This window comes from Eupeodes corollae, chromosome 3 (assembly GCF_945859685.1).
Source record: "Eupeodes corollae chromosome 3, idEupCoro1.1, whole genome shotgun sequence".
Classification (NCBI taxonomy): domain Eukaryota; kingdom Metazoa; phylum Arthropoda; class Insecta; order Diptera; family Syrphidae; genus Eupeodes; species Eupeodes corollae.
Window position 1 is genome coordinate 99,835,737 of NC_079149.1, and position 27,523 is coordinate 99,863,259.

The window sequence follows — 27,523 nt, forward strand, 5'->3', positions numbered from 1 at the left end:
TCAGGATTACGTACATAAATATGCATGAGTTCAATTAAGCGATTGAAGCGCCATTTTGAGTACAAGCGGATGATAGTAGTTGCGATGTGATGATTATACAGTAGAGATGATATAATTTGGTTTCTCTTTCAACAATTTCGGATTTTTTTAAGAGTAAAATTGTAGGCTTATTGGAAAAAAGAAACTTATTGGATCTTGGGAAGTTTCAGGACTTTAGGATAGTTGAACCAGAAAAATTCCAGTGAAGAGTAGTTCATTGCAATGCAGGTTTATGAAAGCTGTCAGATCAAATTCAAGCAAAAACTTAAAACTCCAGAAGTTATAAAAAAAAAAAAAAATGGAATTGGACAAAAGTAAAAAAAGGAATAATTGACAATAAAACTTTAGAAGACTATTAAATTATTATAAATTACATACTTTTCACCAAGAGACCTCTAATAACACCAGAGATTATCATTTCCTTAAAGCCAAGTACGCTGCTGATGCGAAACGAAAATTCTCATACAAAAATGACATGACGAATCATAAACGAAAAATTTTGCTGTGCTTTTCGTTTTTCAGTACGCTGCTGAACGACGAAATGTGTCATTTTAGTGGATAGCTGTACTAAATTTCTTAGTGCAATTCTCCGCTCTTTTCATTCTCAATTTAATTGCCTGGCATATTAATTGCTTGCGAAATTTTGACGTTTAATTTTTGTATTGAAAAAAAAAAATTGTTTACTGGTGACTTTCGGTGTTTTGACTTTCATTTATATTTGATTTCAACTTTAAAATAAAATGGATTTGTCTAATGTGTTCAAACAATACATTTCCGAATCGGAAACTCAGGACGTTGAAGATGTTATTGGTGTTGTGCAAGAAGTGATGAAGACGAGCAGTGAGCTTCAACTTCCAAAAAATAAACTGAAGAAAAAAAATCGATTTCTCTTCGGAGGAAAAAAAGAAACTGGCTTCGTTGGTCGAAGTCAGTGAAGCTATTTGGAAGTTGGAGCATAGGCTTCACAAAAATAATACAGTCGTTGCGAGCTCCTGGATTAATATAGCTGCAGAAATGACAAAACTATGCACTAACTGCTCAACAAAATGTTAAATAGAATTCTTTTCCACTTATGTTTACCAGCAGCTCAGCTGACTATCAGAACTTGTCAATTGTTTTTGACAGCTGACAGAACTCTGCACAAATATTTTTCCGCTGTGGTTTTCGTTTTAATTTTACTCTCCATTTGGAGACCACCGGAAAATTCGTTTCACTTCAGCTGCATACGCGTACTAGCTTTTAAACCAAAAACACAAAGCAAGGACGAAATTCAACTTTATTCGTAAAGAAATAATGACATATACTGGTTTTGACAGTTTTCACCAAACTGCATTAACTCAAAATGTAGTGTAGAATATGTAAAACTAGAGTACACTATTTCAGCTCAGTTAACGTTTATAACAGTAAAGGCCCAACTATAATAGGCATAAGCAAACATAAGCATATGTCAAAAATCCAACGAAAATTCACTTAAGTTTGCGAAATTACTGCATAGCCATAATGCAATTTTGCTCACGTATCTACATAGCAGATTTTACTTATGCGGCGAGCGACTAGGATCGCTCTTGCTTAAGTGTGCTTAAGTTAACGAAACTGAGAAAAATTGAACGAAACGGAGCCAGACTCCATTATGTTCACTCGTATTGAGATTCTTCGTATTCGCACGTTTACTTATGCGCGCATATGCTAGCTTATGCCTATTATAGTTGGGCCTTAAGGCTAGGAGCGTACATGCAACTTTTTTTAAATCAAAAAATATACAGGCAACATTTATTCACCTTGACTAAATTTGTAAAAAAAAACTCCAATGATTGGTTTCAAATAATTGGTCAGAAATAAACTCTCAATAAACAGAAACAATGTACACTTTTATGTCCAGAGTAGCCCAGGACCTACAACACAGCTTTTGTTTTTAAGGAACAGTATGTAATACATTTATTGTAACGAGGTTTCATTTGTTAATATTTGATTGTCATAACAAAAACTGATTTTTGTTCGTCTCCAATGAAATACGATTGAAAATGTCATTGCGTTGGTATTAAATTGAGATTTTGATCTGCAAAATGATTTTTTTAAGATTAGGGCGTATACACACTTTTCTCAAATGTTTATAAAACTGGTGTTGTTTTATGTCAAATGATACTAAGAAATTATAAGAAAAAGTTAAAACTGTTATATTCTCGTTCTCATTGAACTTAAATCTATACAGACAACTAAAAAGTTTTGTTCTTTGAGGTTATGTTAGTTTTATTCATAAAAGTTAATTGTGTTTTCATAATAGGTAATTATGTTCCTGAGGTCAAATCAGGGAACTTATCTGTCAAAAACAGATCTGCTTGTTTATTTGGGCCTAGACATATAAGAACGATCATTTTTTGTTTCTTTTATCAATCAGTGGTAACTCGGAGAGCGGTCTTTGTTCAACAAATAAAATGACAGAGTTAATGGAGTTTAAGTCTGATGCTTTTAACTTTACTTTTTATAATGTGATATAAAAGAGTCTGACGGTTAAACAAAAATTATAAAAAGTATTTGATATTTGTTTAGAAACAAATTATACATTTTTCTTGTCCTTTTTACATTTCAGTATTCTTTGTGATTAAGTTACAAAAGTATAAATGTTTGACAGTTTTTTTGCACCACAACGAAAAAAATTACTGTCAGTTAAAATTCTCAGACGTAATGAAATAGATTTATAGTACGTTTCCACCAAAAAATAATCCGAGATTTAAGGCAAATGATTTAAAATAAATCATGAGGTGTTTCCACCAAAGAAAAGGAGATTAATTTGACGTTGTCATAACAACCAATCGTAATTAGTTTTATTTTATTCTTGTACCTATGTATTTATTATTTTTGTATACTTACATTTTATTTCGTTTTTGATTTCTTTCGTTTTCGTTTTTGAGTTGTTTATTGTTTTTTGTCGGTTCAACAATTATTCTCCGAAACAAAAGTTTGTTTGATTTGACAAACTAATGTTTCTAAGTAGATTTTTATTTGAAATCTTCATTTGATTAGATTAAAATTTCTATTGTAAATCTGTGAGATTTCAAGGAGATTTGTGACAAATCTAGCTAAATCTCGGTTTAGTGCCCGGTGGAAACGTAGTATTAGATTAGATTAGATTTTGTAAAACAATTTCGTTAAAGATTGGTAACAATATTTGAAATATACAGCTTTGAAAAATAAATTTAATCCTAATAATTAAAAAACATTATGAATGTGTCATAGAATGAAATAAAGAAAAAACACCATATTACAAAAAGAAATCATTTTTGTATTTAACAATTTAAGAAAATAGAATTAATTTTTCAAAAAATATAAAAAAATACAAATGTTATACAAATTAAACCTAAAAAAATAATACAAATTAATGTATACAAAATATTTGTCATAAACAAGTGTCCATTTCCTTTGTTGGTTATAACGGCTTCACATCGCCTGATCATGAAATTGATTAAGCCTTGGACTGAAATTCTCAACCAAGACATCTTAACTGCATCCCAGAGAGACTCGTTGGTTTAATTTGGGAGACAGATTTCTTCACGTCAGTCCATACATTTTCAATGGGGCTTAGGTCAGGCAATTGCGCTTTCCATTCCATTACATTAATTAAGTTGTATGCAAACCAATTTTCTACTGGTATGTTTGGGGTCGTTATCCTGCTTGGAGAATGTCAACATAAACATGTTGATCCATAACCGTCTTTATCCAATTTATGGGCCCAACTACATTGTATGAAAAAGATGCCTATACCATTATGCTTACTCCCCCATGCTTTACAACGTGGGTTGTGAATTTGGGGTTATATTCTGCTTTCGCGGGTCTTCTCACATAGGAACGAGACCCCTTGCGGCCAAACATTACGATTTTACTCTCGTCCGACCACAAAATGTTGCGCCAATTCTTAGTTGGCCAATTTAAATGCTTTTTAACAAAATTTAAACAATTTTTCGCATGTTTTGCAGTCAAAAGAAGGACTTTTCTTGGCCTTTAAATTGTTTTCCCTCAATCTAAGTCGAACAGTTTCCACGCATTTTGTTATATTTAATACCTATTTGAGCTCAGTTGCAGGCTTGAATAGATTTTTCTGGCTTTCTCGAACAAGGCGTCTGATGGCATTAGTTGTCATTACAGGTTTTCGTTCACGAGTTTCACCTTTGGGAGCATATATTATTGCGTTCCTTATCATTTTGTTGGAGCACCTTACTAAACGCCAAACTTCACTGTAGGATTTACCTTTTGCAATAAGTTTTTGGATGAAAGCTCGTTTCTCGTCCGTACAGTGTTTTCCGCGACCCATTTTTGTTTTTTTTATTTAAATTTTTGATTTTTAAATGGGCAGAAATCAATGAGACAATCAAAATTTGATATTTAATAGCCTTACCTTGAAAAATGATAATGAAAAAAGTTTTTTTCTTGCGGAAAGTCAAATCGGTGCTATTTTTTTACCGACAAAAAACTAAGCGGCAATATGGCAGCATAGAAAAAGAACCGTTATCATTTTAAAAACAGAGTTGCACAAGAGAGAGAGAAAACACTTCAAGCAATGATATATTACGGTAAAGGCCATAAATGTTTTGCTGTATTTTTGTTTGTTTTATGCTTAAAATAAAACTTTGACTATTGGTGCTATTTGTTTTACCGGCACTGTATGCATGTGACTATGACTGCTACCACGAAAACCAACAGCGCTTATTTGGATGCGGCTTCGTCATTGGAGCCAGACTTAGGCAAGAAGTCTTGAGCTATAGGTGCATCAATGAGCCCCTCATGGCCATACGCATCAAGGCTAAATTCGGCAACATTAGCCTGATATGCGCGCACGCCCCCACAGAAGAGAAAGGTGACGAAACCAAAGATATGTTCTTCGAGTTCCTAGACAAAACATATGAGCAGTGCCCTAGCTACGATATTTAAATAGTCCTGGCCGATTTTAATGCCAAGTTAGGAAGGTAAGACATCTTTGGTGGAATAATCGAGAAGAACAGCCTGCACGACAACACTTCCGACAACGGATTCAGGCTCATAGATTTTGCTGCGGGCGAAACGTCATGGTAGCCAATACGCGTTTTCCACACCTCAACATCCAACAAAGGAACTTGGACTTCTCCAGATCAATCTACCATCAACCAGATTGACCATATTGCGATCGACGCCAGACACGCTTCCAGCATCATGGATGTACGAACTTTCCGAGGACCTAACATCGACTCGGAGCACTACCTCATCGTAGCCAAGGTAGCACTTCGGGTTTCCAGACCCAAGGCAAAACAGGGAGATGCTGGGAGAAGGTACAACGTCGAACCGCGTTCCGACCGAGTTACAAGTAACCTCTCTCGAAGTTCTCTGCCGCCAACACAATGTATCGAAAACCAGTGGCAACAGTGCCAAGATGCTATCAGAGAAGCCGCCTCTGATGTGCTGGGTTTCAAACAGCCACCAACAAGGAACCCTTGGTTTGATGAGTAATGTCGGCAGGCAAATGCAGCCAAACAACAGGTACGCAAAGCAGCGCTGCATAAAAAGACGAGAGCTGCTCATGAGCTCTATGAGCAGAAGAAGCGAGAGGAACGCCGACTTCTCAGAAATAAAAAGAAAGGCCATGAGAAGCGTGCGGTCGAAGATGTTGAGAGTTTTAAAAGCAGGAATGAAGTTCGAAAGTTTTATGAACAGGTGAAACGAAAGGTACATAAACCTAGAACCGAAGGCTGCAAAGACCAAAGTGGAAACATCATAGTGGAACCGCAGTCAATGCTGAGGATATGGAAGTACCACTTCTGCAGACTGTATAACGGCGACGACGAACTGAATTCCGATGTCAGGCAGTATGATCCATTCAACATAGACGACGAAAGCCAACAATCCCGTCCTCCCATCTTAGACGAAGTAAAGATTGCCATATCTAAGCTAAAGTCTAATAAAGCCGATGGAGGGGATGGCTTGAATCCCGAGCTCTTCAAAGCAGCTGGAGATAAGTTGGTTAGGAGAATGCACCAACTTATCTGTAAGATCAAGGCCGCATATGACAGCATCTACAGGAACGAGCTGTATAGAGCCATGTCTAGTTTTGGCATCGCTGCCAAACTAGTCCGTTTGTGCAGGTCAACACTAGAGGCACTATCTTTCAAAAGTCTGTCCAATAACTAGCATATGCTGATGACATTGACATTATCGGAAGAACTCAGCGTGATGTCAATGGGGCTTTTGTGAGTATTGAGACAGAGGTGTCAAAAATGGGTTTAACGGTTAATGAGGGTCTTGGTCAAAACGTCCCCATCGACAGACATAACTTTGACGTAGTCAAGGACTTCGTCTACCTAGGCTCCGCTGTAAACGCAGAAAACAACACCAGCGCTGAGATCAAACGCAGAATAACTCTTGCTTACCGCTGTTTCTTTCGACTAAGAAAGCAATTGAGAGGTAAAGTCCTTTCTCGAGGGACCAAAGTGTTGCTTTATAAGACCCTTATCATCCCCATCCCGCTATACGGTGCAGAAGCATGGACTATGACAAAAGCGGATGAAAGCATCTTGGGTCGGTTCGAGAGAAAAGTTCTTCGTGTGATCTACGGCCCCGTATGCATCGAAGGAGAGTGGAGGAGAAGACGAGCTGTACGGGCTGTACAGCGACGTAGACTTAGCCAGAAGGGTAAAAGTTCAACGACTAAGACGGCTGGGTCACGTAGAGCGCATTTGACAATCCAATTAATGAATCCTTAAGTTAGTAATTATAACATAACATTTTGTTCATATTTCTGAGAATACGGAAATCTCTGAGATCTAAGAAATATAAACTGGCCAAGTTTAAAAATGTTTTCTTCAAAGTTCGTGGACACCGAAAAAAAAGACACAAAAAATTAAAAATGAAATTAACTGTCAGTATTTAAATGTAAATATACATCAAAAGGCTTGATATCACTGAGCAGACAAAGTATAAGCTCTACAATTGGAGTAATAACAGGACACTGCCTCATAGGAAGACATGCTCTGAGGCTGAATATGACAGCTTAGGATTTACTGGCTTTCTAGTGAAATTTTCACTAAAAGCTTGTTGGAGTTTGATTATATTATTGAATTCACCTATTCTGTCTCCTTTTTATTTATTTTAATTTTTAATCCATTGTCTCTATAGATTACAGATTTCTAAAATAACATGTTCACAGTTTACAAACAATGATATAATTTTAAATTTTTTCAGCGTTGCAAAAAAACTCATAGTCTTACACTTTGACATAACTTTTGACAAGAATTTTGTTTAAATTGACAGTTCTGCAAAATGAAACTAGAACTCAATACTCTGAAGTGATACACTTTGACGTCTCATTATTTTTATCTCTTCTTATTTGGTGTTTATTCTTAAATGATGACATGTCAAAAAGTGTCCAATGTGATCACTAATCGAATCGAATAAATCAATTCGAAAAGTTTTATTGGCATTTCTTTATAAGAATCAAATTTGACAACAATTCTGGAGTAAGTTTGGAGAAAGCTACAAATAAAACTAAAATTAAGTCTTACAAACAATTTGGTGAACTCTGCAAATATTTAAATAGAAGGACTATTGTATGTGATTTTGCAATCAGAGGTCGCATTTCAATACCACGTTTTTTTGGCAGCTGTCACTTTTTGAAGCTGCCATCTTTTGACTCTTCTAAGAAAAAGAGTAGAGCAAATTCCAATCGCTCTAGATAGAAAAAATAAGTAAGATCATGGACAATTGTATAAAACTATTCAAATTAAACTCCAAAGAACTCACACAGGCTAAATTTCAGGGCTATTTTTAACACTATGGATACGAAAAACATATTAAAGTTTAAGGATCAATGACGGCAAGACTTTGAATACGTTAGTAAATGTTTATTCTATCATCAAAAACTAAGTAAAAATGTGTTCTTCTTTAAGCAATTTAAATATTTACAAAACCTAATATAAACTTTGCTTTCTGCAGTACCCAAGATTTAAAACCAGACTTTAAACAATACTTTCAACCAGCAATCCATATCTATATCTTTAAAACCGCTCATTCCTTGTTGGTACATATGTTAAGTTTTTGATAAGTGAAAAATATCACAATTCAACATTACGCACTCGTTTTTCCACTTAGTCCTTATTCAAACGACTTTAACAAATTACAACTTTCCATACATATGTCTATAAGTATAAGGTAAATATTATACAACTTTTTTATCATTATGTACCCAAGTTGAAAAAAAGAACAGATGCCAATTAAAAATACCAAAATGAGCGGAAAAAGTACGCAATACCTAATAAAAAAACTCCAACCCAGCACCAAACGCTCAAAGTGCTATAAGTTTATATTTCAATTCCAACAAGTGGTAGAAGTATGACACACGGAATTTAAAGATCTAGGGAGGATTGAGGGTGTAGGTCAGGGGGAAGCACTTTTAATGTAAGTATAAGCCATTTTATAATGTAGGTATGTTTGGTGTTTCTATGTTTTCAGCGTTGCAACGCAGTATTCTTAGAAATCCATCATTTGTTCTTATATTTCTCCCTTTTTTGAAATGAATGTTTGCAATAATCCTCCCTATCACACCCTCATCATCATTATCATCATCATCAAAACCTCCACCCCATCCTATCCTATGTGCAGGTATATATATGTCTTTTAAAGTTAAGGCAGGTATACTTTTTCTGAGCTATAGAGGAATACACAAACATCCTTATCAGTTGTTCAGGTTCAGGCTGTTTTAGGTTCTTATACTTTGCTCTGCGCCGAATCCACCATATTTCAGAAAACCATATGTGCACTTTGCGTTCACGGCCAGAAATAGTTACTCAAATAGCAAACCAAAAAATAAAACAAGACAAATACGCCGAAGAACCCAGGGTTTAGGTATTTAAAAACTGTTGCTACCACTTGCTCGGGCAATAGTCGGTTGCCGTAAGCCATATCGAGAACACTCCTTGGAAAAATTTACAAACAAAAAATTCAGTACCTATACTCAAGTCATATCCTTGAAGCCTTAACACCAAATTGTATATTTCGATTCTTTCTTTTGGTCTTTGAAAAATTGTGTAATTCCGAATCAGTGATTTTTTCGGTGAACCTTTTTTTTTTCAATAAAAAGGAAATAAATTTTTGCCTTCAGGACTTTTGACCAAAATGCAGTTTTTAATGAGTTTTAGAGTAGTTTTAGTTTTGTTGGCCATGGTCGTTGCTGGGATGTGTGTTCCAACATCTGTTTTGGCCAAAAATACTGAACTAAATAGCAAAGGTAAGTCCTTATTATTTTGTTGTAACTATGTTTTATGTTAAAAATACATATATAAGTTTTTTGTTTCGTCCTTTCGGTGAAGGACGACGACGATTTTATTTTTTAAAGCACACCTACACTGCTTTTTCTTTTGGCTCGTTTCTGGTTTTTTTTTGTTTTTGAAGGATTCATTTTGGTTCTTATTAATTTGTCCGCCATTCTTTTGTCCCGCATCAAAAATGAAAGTGCGGTTGGAGGTTGAAATTAAAAAAAAATAGAAATCCTTCGTCTTTATTAGATTAAATATCCTTCAGGGAATTGCAATTTTTTCGTATTTTTTTTTTTGGTTCTGTGTAGATGAAAACCTAGAATGGTTTTTGTGTACCTTACCTCTACCTCAATCTCTACCTAACCTAGAGAAAAAACGGTTAGGGGTGGTTTGCAGGATTCTTCTATAATGTTGTCCTCAACAGGTTGTTACATAAAAAAAATGGTTAGCATACGACTCGCTCCTTTGAATCAATATAGTGAAAGTGTGCGGGGGACAGTTGTTAGATGAGAGTCCTTTTTTCACTTTAAGTCAATTAGTATAAATTTGCATTTTTTTTTTGTGAGTGTGTCGTTTGTAGCTTTGTTCTGAAATAAAAAGGACTTCATCAGCAGAACACTTGATTGGATTCACATCAGTATAGGGCTTTTTTCTTTTTGTTCTTATCAAAAGGACAAAAGTAGCTACATTTTTCTTTGTCCATTGAGCTATTTCAAAAAAAATAGGTATAACTGCCTAATTAATGCAGCTATAAGGACATAAGGGATCGGAACTTATTAAAAATAAAAGCCATACAACCCACCATTTAAAAAATGTTGTAATAATAAATGAGCACCAAATATATAGTTGGAGTCTGCATTTTGTAGACTTTATATGAATGAATTATGAAGGACTTGCATTGAGTTTGATGAGTTGACGTGTTTATTTTGACAAGAGTTGAAGGATATTTAAATTTTGTATTTAGCTCATCTTGAAATAAATAATTAAAAATGAACACGTATGTATATGGAAATGGGTGTGGTAGGGGGCGAATTTAATCGAAGATCAATCAATTCTTTAAAAAAATATCACTTTAAATAAAAATACTATTTTAATTTTAATGTATTTTTTCAAATGATTTCAGATCATCGCACATATTTTTTTTGAAACATGAAGTTTCTCTATTTTATACTTGTATTAAATTCTTTTATTAAAAAGCATATAGCAAATTGCAATTTTATGACAAATTCATGTCATGAAAAAGTGTTTTCCAAAAATCCTTTCAGATTTGACATGAAGTTGTGGATCCCTTCCATTTCTGTCATTTCTCGCAAAATTTAATTTTTGTTCCATATTTTATCGAAAGTGACATTTTCAACCAAAAAGTTAAAAATCGATCTTTACTTAAAAACAATCATATCGATTGTTATGTTCTTAACTAAAATATACTATTAAAAATCTTCAAGTCTCATTTCAGACAACAGCTCCGGGATTAATTGTTGACTTGAAAGTTCTTTCTCAAATTTGACGTTTAGATTCGGTGACATTACTCGAGCACAGCAATAGTTGAACATTTTAAGTCACTAGTCCTTGATTTAATACGAGCTGTTGCTTAACTTTATATATTTATTGTTAACAAAATATAATTCTCATCGAAAAATCCAATCGGCTTTTTCTTATGAGAAATAGAAAACTATGCAAAAAATGATACTTAAAATTGGTAAAAATACGCTTTGGACTGGAATATGTCGGAAACAAAACCAGATATTAAAATCGAAGAAAGATATTGACTTCAATTTTTTGTCGTCTTTCACAAAATGTTATTAATATGTCGTAATTTTTTTAGGAACATTCCGTCTTTTTTTTAGAATTAGGGGCCAGTTATAGCTATTCTTGAAACCGATCCGGACAAATTTTTGATATTTGATGATGTTTTCCATTGATTAGAAATAAAAATTACATACGGATCGATCGGAAATCACACAAAGAATTTTTTTGATAAACAAAAGTGTAATTACGCATTTATTTTTCACTAAAAATGTATTTTTCTTTTTTCCGCACAGAAATTCATTTCACTGAACAGCTGATACTTTTATGTTCAAAAGTGAAACGAATCGTTCCTCTGATTTGTGTTCCAATTTCACACAATTCCAATGACAGATTCCTGTCAACAAAAATTTGTCGGTGGATTTCAATTTTGGAGAAATGTCACCAACTTTTTTTCTAACAATTTCCATAAACTATGGCATTTTATTATAAAAGAGAACATAAATTAATTTAGAGGTTTTGGATGAAATTTTGAATCGAGACTAATTTCAAGATTATACAACTTTGAAGTCTACAGAAAGTTAAACTAAAGCGAATAAAATCATCCCAGAAAACCCTTTCGATGTAATTATTTCACTCATCTAATCCCTGCGTAAATTTTTCATTCAGTGAAATGAAGAGGAAATATTGTTTTTTTTTTTTTTGTTAAACAATTGCTACAGTAAAACCAAATTTCTATATACACATGTCAAATTGACAGTTAATAGTGGAATTTGTTATATATTGTTACACATTAAAGTAGCAACTTGGTTAATTGGGGCTGAGCACAACCTTTGCCCATATGTCAAGATCATGATGACAAATAGAAAATGACATTCTTTATTTTTTGAATACCGAATGGAAAAACGCGTGAACGAGTTTAACCTCGAATAGAGATTAATAAAACATTGAAATATATTAAAAAAGTGTTTTATTTAAAATCGATTTACATTAGAATTCTTGGTTAAAAGGGATACATTTGCTGAAAAATTTAAATTTTAAATTAAAAACAAATTGAGTAAAACAATGGAGTTCAAAAAAGAGCAAATTTTGGATTTGACAGGTGTTTTTAAATAAAAGAAAAACATTTTGCAAACTTTTGTTCTCGGGTTTTCTAATAAGTGTATTTCTTGACAGAAATCAGTGGATGTTTATTTAATTACAAAGAGGTTACGGTAAATTTTACAGCGAATGACATTAAAAATAAAAAAAGATATCAGACAAATGCCACATTATCTACTGTTGCAGTACCATACTCGTATACTTACCATACAATTTTCCTTGGGCAATTCATATTGGGGATTTATCCTAAATAATTTCTCAGTTTCATCCATAAGGTCGTCTCTAAGAAATAGCACTGTCAGGAAACTTTTCTTGTAAAATGTTGATGACTTTGTTGCTTGTGCGTAGTTTTAATTTGTCAAATGTTTAAAATAATTGGAAAATTGGAAAGTGACATCTGTTGGGGTTTTTCTTTTTTAGTTCATAGCAGAGCTAGAACTGTCAAAAAATAATTGTGTTTCTGTTTTGAGTTTTGATCGTCCAGGGGGGTCATTCCGTAAAACGATAATCGTTCGACGATATCGTTTCGACGATAGTCTCACTTCACGTAAGACGATAATCGTCAAAGTGATATCGTCAAAACGATAGCGTTTGCACGATAGCTAAGTAGGTATCGTCTGCTATTAATTTCCATTGACAACTAAGCAAATTGAAGCAAAAAAGTTTCGGTGTAGTTTAGTTTTGTTACAAAATGAAAATAAAAACTCAAAAAAATACAATGAATTAGGTTACGCATTTTTTTATATACAAAACATTAGTAATCTCTCTTAATCGTTGTTAAATAAATAAAAAACTCGTAGTTTTGGAATTGCAAAAGAGGACTTTATAATGATATTATAAACAATAAATTTGCCAGACGGTTGTCGTTCTACATACATAATGTACATATATACATTCAATATTAAAATTTGTTGTAACTATTGAAACTTTGAGGCGTAGGAACATTGGTATTCGACAGGCAACGATTTTTGTATCGCTCTTTCACAAAGCACTAATCCAAATTAGTTTTGGAAACATTAAATATTTTTGAAGCCAAGTTATGTTCTCTGTGGATAAAATGAAGTCTTCACTTCCTTCTTTTTGACCAAGTTGGGTTTATTACTGCAGCTGATTTACAAAAATATAAGACAATGAACAAACATTTTCATATTATTGTTTTATCTTCGGCGGCAACAAATGAAAACACAAAAAGTGACAATAACAACAAACATCACAAAATAATTGGTATGTTTATGAACAATACGTTTTTTGCAAATTTTCAAAATTTCCCATAGAGAAAAACCAAGTTTAATAACATTTTCAAGTTATTGAACAAGCATTATCTTTCGTTGAGTTCATTTTGACGTTTGGAATATACTCAACGAACTTAAGGCCCAACTATAATAGGCATAAGCAAACATAAGCTTATGTCAAAAACCCAACGATAATTCACTTAAGTTTGCGAAATTACTGCTTAGCCATAATGCAATTTTGCTCACGTATCTAAATGTCGGATTTTACTTATGCGGCGAGCGACTGGGATCGCTCTTGCTTAAGTGTGCTTAAGTTAACGAAACTGAGAAAAATTGAACGAAACGGAGCTAGACTCCATTATGTTCACTCGTATTGAGATTGCTTGTATTCGCACGTTTACTTATGCGCGCATATGCTAGCTTATGCCTATTATAGTTGGGCCTTTATACTGAAAACCATTGAACGAGATGATAGTGATAAAGTTACGTGAAGCAAATTATTGACGATATCGTTAATGATAATCGTTTTGACGATTATCGTTTCGGAAATTACGGAATGACACCCCAGAGCTTTAAATTCGTGTTTCTTTTTTAGTTATGAATATGTCCAGAGCGCGCTCTGTAAGCTCAGAATAAAACAACAGAGTAAACGGTGGAATGGCTGAATCACAAACACGCTTTCAGGCCTGCTTCAAGGTAGCTTTGAATGACATTTCTATTATTTCATCCCTCCAAAGAGCAAATATTTTGTTTGTTAATATTTTTTTTACAGCTGTTGAGCTGTCAGACAAAGCAAATGTTCAGATAATTAAACTAGAGCTTCCGTTTGGAATCACATTACGTTATTTTCCTTACGATTGCCAAACAAAACGTGAGGTCGAAGCTCCATTGTGATAGCATGCATTGAATTCCTATGGCTGAACTCGTAAACTTCAGGTAAAGCCGAAGCTGAAGCGTGTTTGTCATTCAGCCATAAAATGCTAATCATAAACAATTTGATATTTGAAAGCCGGAAAATTGAAAAAAATCATCGTCAAAACAATAAAAATGGCGGAAGAGGCTGGTCGCTCTAGTGCAGAAGGAAAGATAATTTAGAAAAAAATAATTGAATATAGCATTTTTATGAATCAAGTTTATTTCAGGCATCAAATAGACCAACGCTTTGAGTTTTTTTTTAAATTTATTTGATTAAAGAAAATTTTGAACGCCTCTGAAACAGACAAAATTTCAAATCATGACAGTTTAGTGCTCAAGTTGTTCCATAATTAAATCAGAGAGCTCTGAACATACACTGCTCAGAACTCTACTCTACTCGTTTTACTCAGACTCTGCTCAGTGCTCAGCTCTGAACTAAAAAAGAAAACCGATCTATAGCGAGCTATCCGAAAGGAATTGTCTTATTGGAACATTTTTAAATTATTAGATTTGTTGAATTTCAGCATTTTGAGAACTAGATTCGTAATAATTTTGTAGCATTGTTTTCAATTATGTATGTATGTATGTATATTCAAAATACTTCCTCAGGTATATTAACTCTAAACTGCGTAGGGCAAGTCTTTGACAAACAACTATGTATGCTTTTGACAAACAAATATATAGGTATTAGAAAAGTAATTAATATTGTAAAAATTAATGTTTTTGACACTAATGATAAATCCAGTTCAACCAATTTCAGTAAAATTAATTGACAGTTCATTGACTATTTGCCATTCTCAATGTCACCCTATACACTACCAAATCTAATGGAATACGCAACCTTCAAATTCTTTTTTAAGGAGTAGAAAGAAGAGATCTTTAGATCAATTTGGTATCGCTAGCAACCTTAACTTAATCTTGGTTCAAAAAGGCACTAGTTAATGTAATGATGATAAACACTGATAAATTGAATTTGATACTCTGATAATTGCAGCTTTTAAAATTTAAAAAATGCCCTAAGAAACACCAAAGGGCAAGAAAAACTTCTAAAATAAATTAACATTTTTATACAAAGTTTGGCCATTTTACTTAATTGTCTCACATGTCATAGACTTTTGACAGATCTGTTTATTTATTGAATTCATCAATGGCTGCGTGCAATCTCGTGTTGGATAGGGTATCTTGGATAAGTGGATTTTTAGATACATTGTTGAATGAGTTGGATAGCTTTATTGATATAGCGGTCAAAAAAATAAAAACAACTCTCAGCTGTTCACAAAAAAGAAAGAAACATTTTAGCTTCCAATTTAAGCTTTTTGATTGTCTACTATGTACAGAACATCCTCAAATACAACTTCAACTAACATTTTGTATGTTTTTGTTAACCAACAAATACAAAACACTGAAATCAATTTTCAAGTTTCTTGAAATTCAACTATGTGTTGAATCAGCTGTTCTGTCAGATACCTACATACCCCAGAAATTCTTGGATCCCTTTGGATTCCTTTTTTGACATCTTAGCTATTTTTGATCAGCTTTTATTTTAAAAGTAAAACACTAACAAAAAGGTATCCGGATACCCTATCTTGCTGAGATTGATCAAAAACTCTTTTTCTTTACGCTTATATGAAGTGTTTACTGTTTCAATTGAATTAAGTGGCTGGTGCAGTAAAAATCAATATCAAACCTTAAAAATGAATAAAATAAACATCCAGCTGCAGCAATAAAATTCACAACAACAAAAGTAGGTTAGTTTTTCAAATTCATAAGCTTCAGCTATAGTTTAATATTTCAGCTGTTCCGTTGTACAGTTATATATGATCTAATTTCGGCTCGTTCCATCCTCCTACACCTTTTTATATGAAATTAAAACATAGAAATTTATGTTCCTCAACCTAAGTAAACTTTAACCCTTTTATAGCCTTAGTAAAAATATTCTTCTTCTTCATCTCAATGGTAGATGAAATATTTTCACAAAATTATAATTAATTTTGTGTTATAAATGTTTGCCTTAATATTTTATCCAAACTACTTACAAAATGAACAAATTTACACGTGCTTTAAGTGAAAACGAAAAAACATATTTTATAACACATTCGCTCTAAAAGAATCTTTTAGTTTTGAATTAGAAAACTTATGTTCGTTCATTAAACATACTCCTGTCGCTTCAAGTGTCATTTAAAACAAAGTTTTTTACTTAGATTTAATTTCTATCACAGAAAATAAAATTTAAAAAATAATTGTAATTGAAATTAACTTTTTATTACATTTTAATGTCAGTTTATTTTGTTTGTGATATGTGATATCCGTCTCACCTGCTAATATGGCAAAAAAACACCATAGTTTTTTTGTGAAGTAGTATCCTTGAAATATGTTTGTACATACATATATAGTTAAATACCTACTTGAAAATATGTCTTATTTATTTTTTGTACACATAGGTAACTAAGCACGCATCAAAAAAAGGTGAATACTTTAATTTCCGCCACCTCTTCGATTTTATTTATTTTTTTGTATCTTCATTGTGTCGTGGCTTTCAATCAAGCGAATATGATATCAAAAGTATCTTCTTTTATGAAGAGTTTTTGTGTTGTATTTATGTAATATAACCTTAATCCTGAGATCAACTATCTTACAAAGGATAAAAGGCCGTTTGTATATATCCAGACACATATTTGTGTATCTATCATTTAGCAACTTGAGTTTTATGTCCTCATTGTTCACTATGGCGAATACGTAACATTTTTGTTTTGAATTTGCTAGAGTTTTGTTATATAGTAGCTGAAGGTGTGTTTGTGTGTCTATAAATGTTACTTTTTTTTGTTGTTGATGTTGTTGCCATTTGTTGTCAAGAATAATAATAATACATGTGCTTGAAATACAAAATAAAAAAAAAACAGCCAGGTAGTATTATATTAAGTGCTTCGATGATGATGATGGTTTTCTATACCTACCTGAATCACGAGGAGCGAACTTATATATACAATACCACATAGAAGAAGAACAACAAAAATTAAATTACGGTATTATTGATTTTTGCGTAGGCTGTCTACTGTATTGTGATACTTGTATATTGTAGCTACTGTTAACATAATTTAATGAATTCGTCGTCTTTGACCTTTCAGTTTTTATTCCTTCGGTTCATTTTTTGGTTGAAGTAAATGCGTAAGTGCTTGAAGGACACCTTCATTTTTTCGGTCGATTTTTTCGTTTTGATAAGTTAAACATGTGCTTTATATAGTTTATCGTAGCCATATTGGTATTTTTTTGGGGGAGCGAACACAGTAACGAAGATCTTATCATATTTAACAATTTAACAAACTGGCACGTTATTGGTCAATATGTGTCCCCATTTCTACAAACATACATATGTATCTATGTGCATAAATGTGTGAACAGTCTCTTACGATAAGAGGAAGAAGATTTAAATGGACATATTTTTGTTTTCCACTCCAAGGGTATCTTATTTTTTAAAACAAAGTTTTCGAACAACAGTAGCAACAAAAGTTGCATGACTCCATTACAACTATTAAAAAAATTCAAATTTATTTAACCAAGAACAAAATATATCTTGCTATTTAATAAGCAATTATATTTTTAACATTTTTTCTAAAATGTGTTTAAAATGTACACTCACAACTTCAAAAATAGCCCATGTTTGCTATTTTCTTTCGTATTGAAAAATTAGAACCTGGAGTAGTCTGTCTTTTGAAAGAGGAACAATGTTTAGGCAATAAGAAAATTGCCATTCTATATTAAATAAAATAAATAAATTAGGTGGCACAGCTGTCTGTTGGGAATTAAGGCCTAGTGACTTACATTTCTTAACCATTCCAACCATTCTTGTGTGAGAGCAGTGACGTGCGGCAGTCCATTTGACTGGGTAGACACAAATTTTGATTCATTATTTCGCATTTTAAGCACTTACATACATCATTTGGTTTAAAGCCTTCTAACCACGTCAAGGTAGATGTATTGAAGAAGGTTTTTTTTTTATTTTTTTTTTTTAATTTTTTTTTTGTTTTTTTTAAGTTTTTTAAGTTTTTTTTTAGTTTTTGTTTTTCTTTCTGTTTCTTTCATATTAAGTTTTAAATGAAAGCTAAACTTGTTTATAAATTAATTCAATGCGCCTGGTCTTTTGTTTTGCGAAAATATCGACTACTTTGTTTTTGAAGTCAGTTGAAACCATTAATTCTTTAAGTAATTCTTTTTCAATTGAAAGTAGAGCTGAGCTTGTTAGTCTTGAATCTGCCATTCTATTCCTTGAATATGTTTTTATCCTCTTTAGTGCACTCATAGATCTTTCACTAGAGGCTGTTGAAATTGGAATAGTCAAAAACAACTTTAGTAATGTAAAAGTTTCAGAATAAACATTTTCAAGGCCGTTTTCAATTAGAAAGTTTAGCAGATCCAAGGGTTTAAGGTATTTTGAGGTGTCAGAATAAATAATTTGCAGTTCATTTTTTAACTTTTCTGCATCAAAATATTGTTTATATTTTTTAAGCAGAACTTGGTAGGGACCGTTGGGAAACTTGGTATGATATCTGGCAAATCTGTCCTGATCTAACAATTCTACGAATACAATTTCCTTAAGATCACCGAATCTTAGATCTAGTTGTACTAAAATGCAGTCCAAAATTTCGTATGCCATCACAGAAACCACTTCGTTTTGTGACCTCACAGTTCTTATTTCATATGAATCATTTTGTTCCAACTCCTTGATTATTGTCTTTGCTTCAAGAATGCACTCATTTATTGTTTCGTCTGTTCTCAGTCTTTTTAAACTTTCTATGATGCCGTTTACTTCTTTCGTGCATACAGCTATATTAGAGGACATTTTATTTTGAAGTAAGTTAAAAAGATGATCAGTCAAACTAAATATTTTTGCATAGAGACATAAGTTAAAAATGAATTTAAAATCACTAATAATGCGCTGCAACCCAAATGCTGCATTAATAGTTTCGCTATCAAAACGGTCGCTATCTATTATAAACGAAAATACCTTAGAAAGCAGATTGGTATGACCTTTTATAGTCTGCACAGCCCTTGAATGGTAATTCCATCTTGTTTCTGATGGATGGGGCAAAGAAAACCCTTCTTCCCTTAGCAAACTCGTTCTTGATGTAGAGCGAGAAAAAAATGAGTGAAATGCAGTCAAGTTGCAGACGAATAATTTGACTTCTTTTATGTGCTTTGAGCCATAAAGCAGCACCAAATTTAATTGGTGTGCCCAACAATGCACAAAAATTGTGTTTGGGCATATTTCCTTAATTAGAGCCTGAACACCTCCCTTATGTCCAGCCATTACACTGGCTCCGTCATATGTCTGGCTGATCAGTTTGTCTTTAATTTTTTTTTGTTCAAGAACATCCTCTATTATTTTAGCTATGCCCTTCGCTGTTTTGTCTTTTGAAACATTAAAAAAACCAGAAAAACGCTCAATGACTTTATTATTTTTAACAAATCTAAGAATAACACAAAGTTCACTACTACAGGATACATCCGTAGTTTCATCTGCCTGAATTGAAATAAATTGGCATGAATCTAATTCATTCTGGATAAAATTGCTTACAGCAATAGTTAGGGATTCAATTAAATCATTTTGAATGCTGTTGGACGTGCCTTTAAATAATGATGAAGACTCTAGATGGTCTTTCATTAGATTTTCTCCAGCGGACAAAAGTTCCAAAAGTTCGAGATAATTACCCCTGTTTTGGGACCCAACACTTTCATTATTTCCTCTAAAAGCTAGCTCTTGTCTAGCCAAAAAACTGACCACATCCAAAAGCCTAAAAACAATAGCTCTATTCTTATCGACTTGTAGATTGTGTTGAATTGCAGCCATTTTACATGCACTCATTAGCTGGTGGTCAATTCGAATACTACCTAGAATTTTAAAATTTTCAGTATTAATAATGTGTCCTTTAGAACTTTCATGTTTCTTAGCCTTGGATTCAAAATTTTTTATTGTACTGCAACCTTCTTTTCCAAATGGAGAATCCTGCCCAAACAAAAAGCATGGATAACAAAATACTTTGTTCAGATTTTGGCTTCCATGAAGCCAATCGTATTTTGAATACCATTTGTTTTGAAATTTGCGTACAATTTTACCATCCTTCTCTGATAACTGAAGATCTGGTTTTTGAATTTTATTTTTAATAGTTATCTTATCTTCTATAGGTAGCATTGAAAACTTTACATTTGAATCATTTGAGAAATACTCAAAAATATCATAGTTTCCTGAAAAATCCATTTTATAAATTGTATGTATTGATTTACGCAATACAGGTAGGCAATCTCAAAAATTTACAACCTTCTTAACCTGTCCTGTCAGAGTTCAATATCAGAATGAAAATAATTCAATTCACATGCAAGACGCAACCTTTTCCGACAGAGCTCAATATGAGAATGAAAATGAAAACATGAGAATGAGAATATGAAAATAACATAAAAAAAAACGCTGCTGTGGTTGCCTGCTGCCGCTGCCGCTGCGTGCTGCGCTGTTCACATTCACTGTGCTGCTGACTGACACTCGTTCCCTTCATGAAAAATTCGAATTAAGAATTTACTTCCAAAACAAACAAGCGATTAGACAGTTTCACTTATGTCTACTAGCTTCCATATAAAATTAGTTTTTGGGAATGATAAGCTAACCTTTTTCTCTTTATATAACTTTAATGGCAAACGAAGACACTGTCTTCGTCTTTACTCGTGTCGTGGTCGTGGCATTCGTACTTTCGGTATTCGGCGTTCGTTCGGGAGGTTCGTTAATAGAAGTCAGTCATATATGTATAGCCAAGCCATCCTTAGCATAGCGCATGATGTTGGTATATGTGAGGTAGTGATATATAAATAAAAAGTAGAAATAAGTGTGAATGTAGATTGTAGATACACATACAAATGGGTTAGCCAAAATGACAAGAACTAGGTACTATGGGATAGGAAATATTATTCTTAATAAAATCAAAATAGGAATTAGTATAATTAGGTACATATTTTAGTTTTTTTCAATGCATATAATTTTGAAAGTTATGTATTTAGGTACTGTAGAGAGTAAAGTATTGTTTCAAATCTGAAGGGTAGACACTGTCTAAAACGTCTTATTGACGCACCGTCACTGTGTGAGAGTAATGTTTTTATGGGACCTAAAGTTTTTCAAAGCCGTTTTAACAATTGATTTCCAATAAGAGGTTTCATTTGAATATTTAAAAATCGAAATCAATTGATTTTTATTTCATTGTAAGGAGAAAGTTTGAAACTAGAAAAAGCCTTGTTTTATTGGAAAATCTATCCAAAGTGTAGTAGGATTTTACACGAATGACAAAAACAATATCCATAGTATGAATACTAGCGATAAAAGTTAGAGTAGAATCTTACTAGAAATGGGTTTTTGACATTTATACGAGTCTCGAATGGATCTAATGTGATTTAGTTCTCCAATGTTGGTACGATTGATATTCCCTTTGTGTCTTGATGGCTGTGTTCGTTGAGTAGTTGTGCATTTTGAATTATGTGTTTTCCATTGGGGAAAAAATCAATACTGTTGATATTATTTAGTTTTGTTAATGAAAACAGACTAACTGGGCTTATTTTGCAAGAAAAAACAATAGAAAAGATAGTTAAGTTTTACTTAACCTTTTTTTATGTTTCCACCAAAGGTTTATCTCAGTTTGGTTTAAATAAATCTTTTTGGTGTTTCCACTGCACAGGAAAATTTAAAAATGATTAAGTTTGACAGCGCTTTCAAAATGCAAATGGTGTTTCGATGTTTTGGATGTGTGAGTGGGATAGTTTGATTCATGTTAAACAATGAAGAACTAATTAGTTCAGAACCATATAAGAATATGCTACCAACTCCATGTCCATTTTTTTTTGTAATTTAATTAAAACAAAACTATAATTTTTTTACACAAACAAGCAAACATACAAACATGATTATCTGTTTAACCAACTTCTCCACACAGGTTCTTCCTCTCAAATTTTGACTCGACTCCTGTGTCCGAAGGGAATCGAGTTAAAATAAGATTGATTTTACAGGTATATACAAAATTGAGGCAGCTCACTTCAACACCAAATGTTAATGTAGTAGTCTACGAACAAACCCCCTCCTTGAAATTAAAGAAATTAACTTTTTTGTATAGAATCTCAATTTCCAGATGTTTTCTTACCATTTCTTCTTAAAAAAATTGGTCATTTTATTAGTTTAAGTTAGTTTTTTTGCTAAGTTAATTTTAACATTTGATTTTCACAAAAATTTCTTCTATTTGTGTTTTTTTATTATTGTTCTGACAGATCTTCTTTCAGTTGTACCAATTTTTAAATACAAAAATCTGGCTACTGCTACATATGTGGAAAAAAACGCACTTATTGAAATTAATTCAAAATCGATTTTGAATGTGTTTACTTTTAATTTGAAATGCAAATTATGAACAAAGAAATGTTCGTTTGGAAGAAAAAAAGTAAATTCACAGTTATTTTTCGCTAAAAACGTATTTTTCTATTTTCCATATTAATATCAATTTCCCCAAAAAGCTAATTTTTTATTTGTCCAAAAGTGATACAAATCACTGATTCACGTCTCACTTTCACATAATTCCATTGACAGATTTCTGTTAAATTTGACAATGACAGAAGTTTTCAATTATTGCAACAAGTGACCTGTCAAACAATTCCAATCATTGTTTTTATTATTGAATATTTTGTTTCGAGATTTAAAATGGATTATGTAATTTTACTTTATTATGTTTGGTAGTAAAATGAAGGTAATGAGATGTTTAATTTGTTCACTAAGACAATTCTTTATTTAACTCAAAACTTTTTTTAACTCATTTTTAATTATGAAACTGTTTTGAATTGACCACTGATTGTTCATTTCATATGCATTTCTACCTGTCAGTTTTACATTCAATTATCAAATTTAACCAACAAATTTCAATTTGAATTAGAAAATTTGTGTCCAATAACACATATATTTTCAAACAAAGCTAAAACCACGTCAAAAAGTGTTCAATAATTGGTTTCAATAATAATTCGGCACAAAATCCTTCCACCGAAAGTGTTCCGTTTTCTAATTTTTCTGTTTTCCTGTCGATTCAGTGATCAAATCTAGATTCTTGATTCCAAAAAGGAAATCTTTGATTTTAAGACGTCAGTTATAGCTATCATTGGTTTTCATCATTGAAAACAATCATTGGAATTTTTGACAGGTCGTTTATAGCTTTCTTTAAAAATTTCTGTCATTAAAAAAATTTCCTGATTAAAATCCACTGAAAAATGTTTACTGACGAAAATCTACCATTGAAATTATGTGAAATTAGGACACAATTCAGTGGAACGATTCCTTTCACTTTTGGTCATAAAAGTATTAGCTGTTGTCGAAAATTAATTTCCGTCCAGAAAATAGAAAAATACATTTTTAGAGATATTATTTATTCTTAAAAACATTCTTTGTGCGATTCCCGATCAATCAGTATTTTATTTTCATTTCTAATCAAAGAGAAACACCGTCAAATATCGATTCAAAGATTTTTCGGGATCGATTTCCATTATGGCTTTAACTGGCGCCTATCAGGAAACGTGTTTCCAATGACAGCTAAAACCAATCCGTCAACAGATTCCAATGATTGGCTTCAATGATAATAATTCAAAACAAAATCGTTCCATTTTCTATGTATTCCCACCATGTCAATGCAGAAATCCAATAAAAGAAATTTTCAATGATAAAAAATCTTTAAAAAAAAATTATCAAATGTCAAAAGATGACAGCTGCTCAATTAGTGGGCTATTAAAAATTAAAACACTTATTCCAAAATCTTTAGGTTTTCTTTTGGTGATTACTATTTTGGTGGTTACTATCTTATTCTATAGAAAAACAACTAATTTTAGATTTGATAACTTTTTCGATGTTATGTTGACACTTTTTGCATCTTTTTTGACATATGAGGGCTTTTACGTGACCTGTAATAACAAATATTTGCAGCCATTCAGCCAAATATATTTGCTCTATCAATGTCAATAAATTTTAATTATTTGTATTTGTAATAGTAACAGTTAAGTCATTTGCAGTTTAAGGATGTATTCACATCGGTGAAGGTTCAATGTTTTATCAAGTTACACTTAGAAAGTGGTTCAAATGATATAAGAAAAAAGAAACGTCAACAAAATATCATTAAATTACAAATTAATGTCATCGCCTAATAACACCAAACTCAATTAAATCCCATGGACTTAAAATATCTTCACTATACTTTTACTATCATCCAAAGTCTTTAGGGCTTATATAGTATAGTGGTGTTGTATATAAATACAAATTATCCATCAACAACAAACAGAATAATTGAATTTATTTAATCCATCTCCACGAGAACTCTACGAGTAGGACCAACGAGTAGACTCGTATCCTAATGCGACATAAAATTCCAACTATGAACATATTATTCATGAATCATCAGTAATTTATGTTATCCCAGGATGTACAGTGTACATGTAATATCACTCGTGTAAATCCATAGTAGGTCCTGATACCATTATTTTGTTAACATGCCCTATTTTTATACTTTTTAGGGGGGAGAATTAGTTTCATATAAAGTTATGGAAATTTTTCTAATTGGCTTTAGGAGGTCGCATGATGTGATTAAACTTTCATCTTTATGGTCATCATCATCATCTTATTGAAGAGGGGTTGTTTGATTACACTTCTATGTATCCCTACACAAAAATATTGTAGATACTATAAGAGAAAATTGTATTCCTTTCTAATGGAATTAAGCCACTGTTAATTTAGTTTATCTCATGGTTGATAATGACTTAGATTGGATTTAAAAAGTCTTATTCTCGTAAAAGATGAACAAATTAAGTTTATTACAAACTGACTAGTTCTTTAATACTTCAAGTTTATGGCTGAAATGAAAAAAGAACAATTTTAAGGCCTGAACTTGGTTTTTGGTGATAAGTCTTACGTTACTAATAAAAATGGTTACTTAACACGTGTCCTCTAATTCAATCATAAGTAAGAATTTCAATGTGAAATTGCCAGAAGTTTAATTTACATTTCAGTCATTTTAGGAGAAAAAACAGTTGCTGCCTTAGCTGGTTTCGCAACAGCGCATTCTGAATCGATTACTTAAACATTATGGTTTTCTAAATATTTGGCAGCACTTAAAAAAGTACTTGACATCTGTCAAATTTATATTGTTTTAAAATTAAACGACTTGCAAAAAAGTCAGTGAAAATGTAAGTAAATATTATTCGAAGCCCTTAGAACAAATATTTTAAAATTTAATGAATGCATAGGGTGTACTCAAGAAACTTATGACAGCTTTCATAGAACATTATACCAACTTGTTCATATCAATCTTCTAGGGGCTGCTCAGTCCACAACAATAACTTATATCTGAAACAAAAACACGCTTCAACTTCTGCTTCCTCTGCGTTACCTTGGGCCTGCTTCGCAGTTCATTTGAATGACACTTCCAATACCTATGCTATTACTAAAATGGCAGTTATGACATTAACAGCTGTTATTTTTTCCCAAAATGAAAAAAAAATAGGAGTTTTGAAATCGAAAAAAATAAATTTATCGCGGAAGTAGCTTACACAGCCTATAATAATACCTATCAATTGGAATCCCTCCAAAAGCAAATGTATTTTGTTTCTTGACTTTTTTACAGCTGTTGAGCTGTCAGACAAAGCAAATGTTCAGCAAATTTGAACTAGAGCTTTTGTTTGGAGTCTCATTACATAACATTACGTTATTTCCTTACGATTGTCAAATGAAATGTGAGGTCGAAGCTTCATTGTGATAGCATGCACAGAATTCCTATGACTGAACTCGTAAACGTCAGGCGAAGCCGAAGCTGAAGCATGTTTGTGTTTCAGCCATTAATGTCTCTGTCACCTGAATGAAAGGAAGAATACGTGTTGAACGGACTCCATCTAGAAATACAAAAATATTGTTTGGATACTTGTAAAATTATTTGTTGGTACTAAAAATTTAAATCTTTTGAAAACAGTTGTGTAGTTTTATATGTACACACTTATTATTAATTAATAATTGTGAAGGTGAATACTCAGGACAGGAGCCAGTTATAGCTATCATTGATTTTTTTTAAATTGTTTATTAAAAAGAGTTCACCATTGAAAAACTAAAAATGAAGTAAAAGAAAAGTTTTCGATTAAATAATGTTTTTTTTATTAGAAAATCTACAGATCAAATCTGAAAATAAAAAATTTAACTCTTTTAATAGCTTTTAAATCTCAAATCAAAGTTATAAATGATGAAAAACAATGATAGCTATAACTGGTCCCTAATGTAATGTAATCTGTCAAACCACAAATGTCCCCTTTTTTTGCATTTCATGGGAAAAAATAAATTGATTTATTATTGTTTAAATCCATATTTTTCAGCAGATTAATGCCTTTTTGCACTAATGCAAATTAAACAGCTTATCGTACTCATTAACATTAATACAAAGTTACACTAGGTACTAATATGACAAAAAATACAATTCGAATTGTTTTCCATGCGCCACAAAAAAAAATCAATTATTGACGTAAATCTTAATTTTCATAAAATAAGTTCTGGATTGAATTGTACCGTCACACTTAATAAGTGTCACTTAAAAAAGTCAAACGAAAATTAATTGACAAGTAACAAAAATTATCTTACATAACTCCACTTCTTGTTTATGTGTTAGAGCTTAATTTTTGGAATATAAGCATAACATCAGAAAGAAACGAATTGTCTTGCAAATAATCCAAGATGCGTGAAATGTAAAGACGGTAAGATCGTGTTGGAGACTATGAGTGTTTTCAACATGTTTACTAGTGTCACGGTGGATGCATCATTTACACCAGACTCCTTTTCAAAATACGCACTATTTTCAAAATATTTTTCAGTATTGTTCAAGTGTTAAAATTCGTTCCTAGAAAGTATTGTGCTGAATTTCTGTCATAATATATTTTACGGGGAGCAGCTGTCAGTGTCAAAATAACGATTTTGATGATGATGATTTAAAAAAAAACACTGGACGGGTCAGCTTTTGTAGACAAAGACAACATTATATGATTAATTTGACATCGTCAAAACTAATTCAAATTATCAAATTAAAGCCAAGTTATTCACTAATAATTACAACTAAAATTGATCGGTGAATATTGTTTCGCTTACTTTTTTACACAATAAACATCTTTTTCCTTTAAGACTTGCAAAATGAATGC

General features: G+C 32.2%; 1 protein-coding gene across 2 annotated transcripts in view; it reads left to right on the plus strand.

The window, feature by feature from the left end:
• Positions 1-8,924: 8,924 nt before the first annotated feature.
• Positions 8,925-27,523, plus strand: part of LOC129951161 (uncharacterized) — a 37,965-nt gene continuing 19,366 nt past the window's right edge. The window contains exon 1 of one of the 2 annotated variants that reach the window (XM_056063183.1): positions 8,925-9,283. In XM_056063183.1, the coding sequence (XP_055919158.1) occupies positions 9,172-9,283 (112 nt within the window). In that variant the 5' untranslated portion in view covers positions 8,925-9,171. The remainder of the gene's footprint in view (positions 9,284-27,523) is intronic. The other variant, XM_056063182.1, reaches the window with a different exon arrangement.